We start from the raw sequence: 10,892 nt of genomic DNA, 5'->3' as shown, positions 1-10,892 counted from the left end.
AGCCCAAGCTATTTTGCCTTTGAATCCATTTCTTTAAAAGAGAATCATTACTAAGAATTCTAATGCTGAAAGTAGAAGCAGACAAACCCTTCTCAAATTTCTTCCCCGACTCCCGTAGTTTCTACAACTAGTTTCTTCCCATCTTATGGAATCCTAATTGTTAGTTTGAAATAAGATTGCTTTTAATGTTCAGTCATAGTAATGTACAACTAGTAACAAAAGTCTTTCCATTTACATTGAGCTCACCCTTTATTAAGAATAAAATAGGCGATGGGAATAGGAAGACAGAATGAATCAGACATAACTTTCTTATATTCATATATGAATACATGACCAGTGAAACTCTACATCATTTATAACTACAAGAATGGGATCCTAATTAGGATAAGTTATACTCTATGTAGGTGTAATATGTCAAAATACACTCTATTGTCATGTATATCTAAAAAGAACAACAAAAGAATAAAACAGTTTTCTCAAAATTTAAAAAATAAGGAACCATGACCATGGATTAAGTGAACATAATATCTATTTTTATTACGAAAACATTAAATTTTGACAAATTGCTTCATCTGCTTTTTAAAAATCTATTATCTGACTTAAACCTACTCAGCAAAAATGCCAATAAATTATATAAATCATAGTTTGGGTCTTTTTAAAACTAGGAACATATCATTTATAATAACCAAACAATACTAAACTGAATTGTATGAGCTATTAACTTGTAATTTATTTTCCATATTTAGCTTAAAATAAAAAGAAAACCAACTGTATTAATACACTGCTGCAAAAGTTTATCAGAACCTTCCTCCACATCACTGTGTCAGTACCCTTCTTTCTTCAGAGGTACAAAATACAGCCACATCAGGTGTCAAAGCACTCATTCTCAATTGCCCTCTCCTGCTCATCTTGGGAGTCACATGCCACCAAGGGTTGATAACACATGCCCAGACTATCTTGCCTTTAAGTAAATTTCCTTTCTATAAAAGGAAATCATTAGCTAAGAGCTCAAATGCTGAATTTAGAAACAATGATTCCAATCCAATACATAAAAATCAAATGTGTTAGTATTTAAAAGCCACAAATTCTGAAAAGTAAACAACCAATGAACTAATAAGGCCAATAGCACTGCCACCACATGCCTTCAAATGGTTTTGTGTGCGCGCAAGCATTTGTCTTCACAAATTATATTTTGGGACAGATTAGATGAATTTAAATAAAATGGGTGTTCTGTAGAGAGTTTTAGGGTTTTCAACATGGGTGGCAAAATTAAAAAGTACATCAATAGTCTTATTAGTGAATGTTTTCCACTTGGTTTCTAAATCTTTATTTCCTGTGGAGGCAAACCAAAACACTCTTAAGATTCCATCTTCAAAATTACAATATAATGTCTATTATTCCTAGAGATTTTAGAGTTAGATATGATCCTGGTCCTTGATACCATCTTCATTTTCATCATCCTCATCGTCTTGATCTCCAGATTCAAGTTCATCCTCTTCTTCAATCTAAAGGGAAAATATAAATTTAATACTATGGAAATCTGTTCAAACTCAGATATAATATACATGATAAATGTATACATGTATTCTGTTTTAGTAATTATAGTAGAATATACACCATCTGATGTCCTTGATTTAATGCTCAAGGTTCCCTGTCATTTTTAACACAAATGAGATATATCAGTTAACTTTACTAATAAATTACATCTCCACATGCAAATCTGAACCAAACATGACAAAGATGATGGTCCACTTAGGTGCTCAGAGTCTTGTTATCACAGGAGTTATCAAATCAATTCACTTTTTAGGTCATGGTCCAAAAGAAAATAGTCTAAAGTGCTGGAAAATAAATTTAATCTGTGTCTTAAACCAACTCACTGAATAGTGAAAGAAATGTAGATAATACCTTATTCATAAATCCACATAACAATACCTATAATAAAGGAACAATTTTTCCATGCTGTGTTAAAAATTTTTTAAATGTTCACAAAGAAATATAATACAAATCATTTCTGAAAACATTTCTATCTTACTGGATGACCAAGATCCTTGAGTTTATTCTTCAATGACAATATTTTCTGATCTTGATCGGCCAACAGCACCAAGAGATCATCTTGTTCTTTTTTAGAATCTGCAACTTCCAACTGTAGTTTGTCTTTCTCATTTTGTAAAATGGCAATAGTGCTGTTTGATGAATCCAGCTGCTCTTTAATGGCAGTTCTTTCCTCAGACAGAGCTTTAACTTCATTCTAGAAAAAGGTGAAAGTCAATAATCTGAAGTTAGTATTTGCTGTGCTAGATTTTTAACAAATAGTTTCTTCCTGTGACAAATCACTACGCTTGTCCAATCTGAGGCATTAAGGGGTGGGAGTTGAAGATATATGAGGCTGAAAACATATACATCCAGTAACATGAGAATTTTTAGACTATCCATTGAAGATGGTTACTGTGAAAAATAGATTAATATTGAAAATGTAGTTAGCTATTCCTCAAAAAATCCTAATAAAAAAAGCAATACCATGTTAGATAATCAGAGGAATAAACAAAGAAACAAAATATTTCACAGCAGAAGTCTGGTTACCATCAGAATTAGAACCAAAAACTCAAGTTAAAAAAAAAAAAAAGTTGCCAGGTGCGGTGCACGCCTGTAATCCCAGTGGCTTAGAAGACTGATGCAGGAGGATGGGGAGTTCAAACAGTGAGACCCTGTTTCTAAATAAAATACAAAATAGGGCTGGGGATGTGGCTCAGTGGTCGAGTGCCCCTTAGTTAAATCCCCAGTACCCAAAAAAGTTCACACCATAGAATTAAATGAGAAAGAATAATAGTTTAAAATAAAATCCATAATTTAAAAATAAAACAATATGATCACAATCCAAAAAGCATAATTATACTTTTTTTTTGTATTTTTTCCCTTCATGCCTTTTATTTTTTATCAGTCACCTTATTCCTTTCTGCATTTATTTATTCTGAAGTCTCTATAACAGACTATCAGAATTTAATGTTCCTGTGTTCTTCAGCCTGAATTTGGCTTGTGTATTAGCCAAGTTTGTATTCTTTACTTTGTTATTGTGATTAGATATTGATATTGACAAGAAACTTAAATATTTTCAATGAATTTTACTTTTGTAGTACATGTACATAAACTCCTATTTCAAGTATTCAATACCATCATTTGAAACAGCATTAAAAAATCTTTATGACATCTTTAGTCATCAAAATATGAATGGTAATGTTATGATAAAATTACATCCCATCAGCTTTCTTCATAAACCTAAGGATCTGAGATTAAGTGAAATAAAATCAAATGTTCTAGTGTTCATATCATACTAAACATAATAAATAGTTTTACCAAAAACCAACCTTCAATTCTTTAGTTTCTTGTAGTAATGCTGATAGTCTTCCCTCTACATCAGTAGTTTTAGAAGCTATTATAGACTCATTTTCTCCTTGTACAGGAATGGATTTTGTCTGAAAGTAGAAATTGGAAAAAAAAAAACAACAACAACAACTGTTTTTTGGAAGTTATAAACAACATGAACTCTCAAAGTAGTAATTTAATCTTGTTGTTTTGAAATTTTATTTCCAACTACAGAAAATATAACTCTTCGTATATTTTTGTGCAACAAAGTACTCTTCACTGACAGATGAGCCGTCCCCATCTGGAACAGCATTAGATCTTATCAGAGTATGAGGAAGGCTGGGCTAATAAGCTTCCTCAAGGTCAGCCTAGAGTAGTAATTAATGAGGCAGCTCCAGTGAAGCTATAACACAATATATAATAAACAGAAATTATTTTTTCAAAGCTTTTCCCTCATAAACTTCTTGTACCATGGGTCTATGCTGTCGTTTCAGATAAGACAAATAGGTAGATGATAAATTGAGCCAAAGGACATTAATTGGCAAAATGCAAGTATTTTCTTAAGTACTATAGTAGATGCTATTAAATAGAAGTCTTAAATTCTATTCCCATAAAATACCAGGAAGTGAAGTGCTAATGCAACAAATATCTAAAAACGTGGAAATGGCTTTGTAACTAGATAATAAGTAAGAAGCTCAAAGGGTTTTGTGGTGCATATTAGTTAAAGCCTGAATTACCTCAAAGTGACTGTTGGTATAAATATGGACATAAAAGGATTCTGGTGAGGGCTCAGAAAGAAAAGCTATAAAAAAAGCTTTTATGGTCTTCAGAGATACACATGTGCTATCCTGAACAGAATGTTCAAAGAAATATGAACATTAAAGGTACTTCTGGTGAGGTCTCAGATGAAAATGAGACACATGTGAAAATGAGAAACATGTCATTGTGAATCAGAGAAAAGGCAGTTCTTGTTATAAAGTGGAAAAGAACTTGTGCTGAATTGTGTCCTAGTGTTTTGTAAAAATATTGAACTTTAAGATTAGAAACTTGGATATTTAGCTGAGATAAAGCCTCATTTCAACTTGCTGCCAAGAGTAAAATGTAAACGAGAGACAAATTGACAAAGGAATGGCTAGGCAAAAAGAGCCGGAACTTGAAGATTTGGAAAATTCTGCCTATCTATATTGCAAAACATAAGAAGGCATATTTTGGAAACATCAAAGTTTGGAGAACTTTTAGGGATTATATGTGTGATTAATGGAACCAATCAACCAGCTCAGCAAATACCAGAAAGAGAGATGAAGTTATCCAAAAAGCATCTGTGGAGGACCCTCTTATCTATGGAGTCCTATGAACTACAGGGGAAGCCAACAAGGTTTCTGATCATTTTGACTGGAGCAGGCAGAGATAGGATGTAATACTAGCAAAATAAACCATTCACTAAAAACTTGGAGAATCTTGTCTACAAAATGACTGCCTCTCTGGTCAGGAAGCCTATGTTACTAGAACTCTGGCTAATGAGTGATTTAAAGAGAAGGTGCAATCTGATGAATCTGCTTCTTTTTCATTGAGGCTGAGAAATAATATATCACCCTGTGTTTACTACCTTTCAGAGGAAAAGAAAAAAAATTCACGTACAAATGCTTCCATTTTCTGTAACAGCTCATGCTTTTCTGTGTGTAGTCTGGTGATCTCTACAGATTGTGAGTTTAATTGAGACTTTAAAGTTGCCAGTTCCTAAGAAACAAAAGAAGTTGAATCATACCATTAAGCAGTATTAATTTCATCAAGGAAATGTATGTTTACAGAAATAAATCTTAAAAAAATGATTTCCTTTCTTGACCCTACCCTCTCAAACTGGAGGTTCACTGTTCAAACACAGATAAAATAATACTACGGTGAAAATGGGTTAACTGAAAGCTTATAATAATGAACTTCCCAATGTTCTTATCCTTTCCTTCCCTATTCCACAAAAATACAATAAAAAAAAAAGCAATTAAAATGGTGGTTTTTTAACCAGGAGTTGTAAGGAAATGTCCCCAACCTGGGACATTTATAATGTTTGTCACCATTGAGTACGCAGCAGAATGCAGGCATATAAAAAATTCTTTTTTCTTGTTTTCTTTAAAATTTCTGTTAGGTGTATATGTGGTTTTTCTTTAATTCTCCTGGTTTTTTAGTCCTCAAAATGAGTTATATGGATAGTAACATTATAGATCATTTTTGTTTTCCTTTTACACAGTATTTAATGATATATATTACAATTAACAAAAGCCTATGTTACTAGTTAACAAAACCATCATTTTAAAAAATGTGTATTTTTAACAATCTAAAGTTTATAAAAGAAAATTGGAAAAAATACAAAACTAAAAGATAATTTTCTTCTGTGAAAATATCACATCAAAGTTTTACTGGGTCACATAATTAAATAATAAAGTTTTTACTTGGGATTTACAAATTAAGGTTAATATGTAACCTTATATGTAATATAAAGTCATATGTAATATGTAACCTTAATATGTAATATGTATACTTAATTTCTTTACATTTTGAGACAATTCTATAATAGGTAGACTTTCTAAAACCCAAATGGCATTATTAATCTTCCCCACAGGAGCAAAACATTATGGACATATTGGAGATCTGAAAATCCTTAGTGAAGGTGATTTGAAAAATAAAAAAGACCTGATTTTAGAATCTACTCTGAAGTATGCAAACATTATAAAAATAAGTCACAATCTATGGACAGTTACTCCTCTCTCAGACCAGTGCACTAAGGTCAGCTAGCTGACAGAGGAGGAAGTCAGTCCTGGGTTGTAATATTAGTATTGTTTGAATTTTTAAAAGAAAATTCCTTTTAATAATAAGAGGGAAATGATGGAATGAAGAAGTGAGAGAAAAGGTAACTTCAAAACAAAAACCCCCAAACAAAATCTGTTTAGTGGTGATATACTAATGAGCCTGATAATTTTCTAAGTTTTTCTTCCAATTACTACATTATTTAGTTATTACCATGAAAAAAAGTTATTTTGTTTTTCAGCTGGAGTCATCTGAGATATATGCTAGTTTACTCTTTTCCAATTCCAACTTTCTGGACAGGAAAATTACCTGTTTTAATTCTGTAATTTGTTCAGAATCTTTAGTTGAAGACTGTTCATTCATGTCAGAAGCAGTTTGGGAAGATTTCTACAAGGAAAACAGAAATGAACTATGAAATAAAAAAAATTTAATGAGAAAGGAAAAAAACAAAAGCAGAACTGTACACACATAAGCTCTACCTTACAAATGTTTACCCAAAACTTTCACATCAATGTTAATTTTTTTATGCAAGATAAAATTTCAACCCATATTATGACTTCTTCATAGCTAATAAGTTTATGTATTAAAAGAGTTATTTCGGACTGGGGTTGTAGCTCAGTGGTAGAGTGCTTGCCTTGTATGCATGAGGCCATGGGTTCCATCCTCAGCACCACATAAAAATAAAGATATTGGGTCTACCTACAACTAAAAACTATATTAAAAAAATAAATAAAAGAGTTATCTCATTTAAATTTCACAACAATGAGACAGACATTACCTCCAACAATTTATAAATTAGAAAACAAGTTTAAAGAGGTTTACTTTGCTGCTTAAATTAAATTACTTAGGAAGCACTGAAGCTTAGACAGTCTAACTTCAAAGTTCATATTCTAAAATTTTAATGTATGATACTTCGGCATAAGGGTTCCAGCAAAATAAACAGTGCTCAGGATGTAGCTCAGTGGCAGAGTGCCCACTTACCATGTATAGGCCAGGGGTTCAATCCCCAGTATTCTACAAACATAACAAAATGAAAAATCAAGAGAATGAGAATTATTCTCAACTTCTTATTCATTTATATTTTTACTTACCAAATTTTCAATCAAAGAGTCTTTTTCAGCAAGTTGGGTTTGTAAAAGTTCTCGATTACTTTTTAACTCTTCTATCTCTTCTCGTAATCTACTAATTTCTTCTGGCTGAATACCATTCATCTGAGCCCCATTATTGTAAGGACCTTGATGCTGATTGTCTTTTCCTATTAGACGGAAAAAAAATTTAAAAAGCTAGCATAAAATGAAAGTTTTTCATTTTTGAACCAGAAGACTGAAAATAGATTAATATGAGATTTAACTATAACTTCTTTATCTCAATTTGGCAGTAATTTTGCAATCACATCTCATCTTTGCATCTCATTTTTTATTGATAAAAATAGAGAACTAATGATACTTCCAGGGTTTCTAGCAGGAAAATACATAGTTTTGCCTAAATTGTATGATTTGGTGATTTATGATTAAGAATTAGTTTCTAATGAAAAATAATAATAAAAAAAAATTAGAGTAGTTTCAATTTCAATTCTGCCAATGAATGTAAAATAAAGTCCCTTTAAAAATTCTTCCCAGAGGAATAACTTTATATATGGGCTACAATACCTGACACATTGTCCTAAATACAGGAAGAAATTTTTTTTCCTGAAATATTTAGTCACCCTTGTACACATAAAACAAACTTCATATTTCTAAGTAACCAGCATTCCAATCACAAGTATTATTAGGATAATATTATTTACAAACAGATGTCTCTGACTATTTGCTAGAGACTGAACTAGAACTACATACATACAAACATACATACAAGCACACAAACACATACATAAAATTTCATTTAATTCTCAGATGACACAAATTTTACTACTGAAAGATTAGATTAGTTATTCTCAACTGGCTATATATTAAAATCACCAAGGGAGCTTAGAATAATTATTGATGCCCAGATCCAAACCTAGACTAATCAAATCAGAAACTCCAGTGGGGTTTCAACATTTGTATGTTTTTAAAAGTATCTCAAGATTCTAACATGCAATTGTGGTTGACAGCCAATGGGTCAGATAATCAAACAGGTATCAAGAGTCCTAGACTTCAAATTTTAAAGATCTAGTCTTAACTACACTTAGTTACCAAAGCATTTTGCTTTAAAATCTGATTTACATTTTTTGTCATAATGATTAAGGTTAAAGAAAGACAAATCTAGAGAAAAAATCTGATTTGTCAAGCTCTTGAGGAGATAATGACCTGGACACAATAATGCTGATGTGTAGTTATACTTACCTAGCTGTACTTTAAGAAGATTATACTGATCCTTTTGCTGCTGAATCTGAGATGCTTGCTGTGTGACTGCTGTTTGGAGCTGTTCATTTTGACATTTTAATGTAGAAATCTGCTGCTTTAATTCCTCAAGTTGTAGATCCTGTAAAACAAAACAATTCCAACAGAATTTGTAGCCGTAAGTAGATGAACAATTTAAAATACAGAGGTCATTTGGGGTCGGTATGATAAAGTATTCCAAATACTTCCAAAATCATTCTGTAATTAAACAGTAATATATTAATAAATTAAACAAAGCCAATTAACATGCAGCAGAACTATAAGATTTCAAGCAGAGTCCAATTAATAAATATATAGCCCAGTTTACAATCTCACTGCAATTATGGGGGAAAATCATGAAAAATAAACTTCTCTTTAAGGTCCATCAAAACATTTAAGAAAATTTGTACCCAAATATTTAAGAAACTTAGTATATGAAGATGTGTGTGTGTGTGTGTGTGTGTATATATATATACATCAATTTTATTTTTTAATACTAAAAGATAATCATGAACAAAACAGTTAGAAGATTAAAAAAGCTTCCAACTCTTACCACACTAATACAACTATAGTTGGAATTGGATGTATTTATTTTCTTCCAATCCATTTTTTTAAACTTGTCAGAATGAGTCCATATGTAATTTTATTAACATTTATTTTTTTATTTTCTTCTTCTTCGGTTTTTTTTTTTTTTTTTTTTTTGGCACTGGGGATTAAACCCAGGGGTACTTTACTACTGAAATATAACCTCAGCCCCTTTTAGTTTTTATTTTAAGACATGGTATTGATAAGCTACTGTCGCTAGCCTTGAACTTGTGATCCTCCTGCTTCAGCCTCCTGAACTGCTGGGATTACAGATGTGTGCCATGATGCCTGGCTGTAACATTTAATATTTAAATGTACTATCTAATCACACTGCTAATACTTTCCCAATCATGATTTCTTTTTGCGGGCGAGTGGAAGATTGAACCCAGGGGCGCTTAAACACTGAGCCACAACCCCGTCCCTTTTTATATTTTATTTAGAGCCAGGGTCTCACTGAGTTACCTAGCACCTCACTAAATTGCCGAGGCTGGCTTTGAACTTTTAATCCTCCTGCCTCGGCCTCCTGAGCCACAGGGATTGTAGGTGTGTGCCACAGCACCAGGTCCAATCATGATTTTTAGTGCTCACTTAATATCTGATCAAGTAGATGCAATATAAATTATGTTGAGTGTTTTTTATACTGACGTTGCTTTCCATTTTTCAAAATGATAAATATCATCAAAATAAATATCTTAGTTTAAGTGGCGAGAATATATAAAATTAACATTTTTAAAGATGAGTCATGATAGTACATGTGTCAAATCATTCGTTTCTTCTTCCAAAAAAATTGTACTTTTTGGTCCCAAAAAGGCTACATATCCCATTCCAAGTATTTATTTATTTATTTATCATTCCAAAAATATTAAATTTATTGCCTAGAAATGACTCCACATTTCTTTTTTTAAATTTTTTTTTTAGTTGTCGAGAGATCTTTATTTTATTTATTTATTCATATGCGGTGCTGAGAATCAAATCCAGTGCCTCACACATGCCAGGCAAGCTCTCTACCACTGAACTACAACCTCATCACATGACTTCACATTTCTACCAAGACATAGATGAAAAATACTAATAACCATGGGTAGCTGATGATTCAAATTTTGATCAAGATGATTCTAGTTTATTGATTTGCTTATAAATTGAAAAGCTGAGACTGAATGCTAAAGATACCACAATATTTTCATTCTTTCTTCAAATTTCAATCTCAATAACATAGGTGGTGGGGAAGAAAATAACATGCAAGGAAGGAGATGAACTTGCCCTACATGTGCTGTCATACGTGCATTTTTTATGATACTGAAACTTTAACAATTTAAATAATCTTATTTTTAAGATAATATTGAAACACTTTCTAGAATTCCTGTCAAGGTATATTCCATGATAAAAAATTAAATAAAAATAAAAATCAAGAAACACATTATAAAGGAAAAGGTTTAAAGTGCTCAATATAATCTAAGTAGTAGAAGTTTATTAGTATCTTGAAAATGTCATCTGATGATTCTGAAAATGTAGTTTCAACTTAATTCATCATTACCCAAATATATCAGTTTCTTCTCTTATACTAACTCACTCTGTATCATCTATTCAGTTATCCAAGATAAAAATTTAAGAATCACATTTAACCCTCTTGGCATCTTTACATCTGCCTCCAAATCTTATCACATCCTGCTTATGTTTTTGTTCTTTAGCTTCCACATTCTCAAGTCTATTCTCTTCATACCACGTAGTATGTTTCACTAACATACATATATTTGAATTCTGTTCAACCAGTAACTAAGAGACCTGGGA

At 31.7% G+C, this 10,892-nt stretch overlaps 1 protein-coding gene across 3 annotated transcripts in view; it reads right to left on the bottom strand.

The window, feature by feature from the left end:
- Nucleotides 1–224: 224 nt before the first annotated feature.
- Uso1 (USO1 vesicle transport factor) overlaps nucleotides 225–10,892 on the bottom strand; it is a 71,113-nt gene continuing 60,445 nt past the window's right edge. For all 3 annotated transcript variants that reach the window (XM_078021417.1, XM_078021418.1, XM_078021419.1), the window contains 7 exons: nucleotides 8,484–8,622; nucleotides 7,251–7,414; nucleotides 6,469–6,546; nucleotides 4,999–5,097; nucleotides 3,363–3,470; nucleotides 2,033–2,248; nucleotides 225–1,505 (listed from right to left, as the gene is read on the bottom strand). In XM_078021417.1, the coding sequence (XP_077877543.1) occupies nucleotides 1,416–1,505; nucleotides 2,033–2,248; nucleotides 3,363–3,470; nucleotides 4,999–5,097; nucleotides 6,469–6,546; nucleotides 7,251–7,414; nucleotides 8,484–8,622 (894 nt within the window). In that variant the 3' untranslated portion in view covers nucleotides 225–1,415. The remainder of the gene's footprint in view (nucleotides 1,506–2,032; nucleotides 2,249–3,362; nucleotides 3,471–4,998; nucleotides 5,098–6,468; nucleotides 6,547–7,250; nucleotides 7,415–8,483; nucleotides 8,623–10,892) is intronic.

This window comes from Ictidomys tridecemlineatus, chromosome 9 (assembly GCF_052094955.1).
Source record: "Ictidomys tridecemlineatus isolate mIctTri1 chromosome 9, mIctTri1.hap1, whole genome shotgun sequence".
NCBI lineage: Eukaryota > Metazoa > Chordata > Mammalia > Rodentia > Sciuridae > Ictidomys > Ictidomys tridecemlineatus.
Note: the sequence above shows the minus strand (reverse complement) of the source record. Positions and strands in the feature narration are given on the sequence as shown.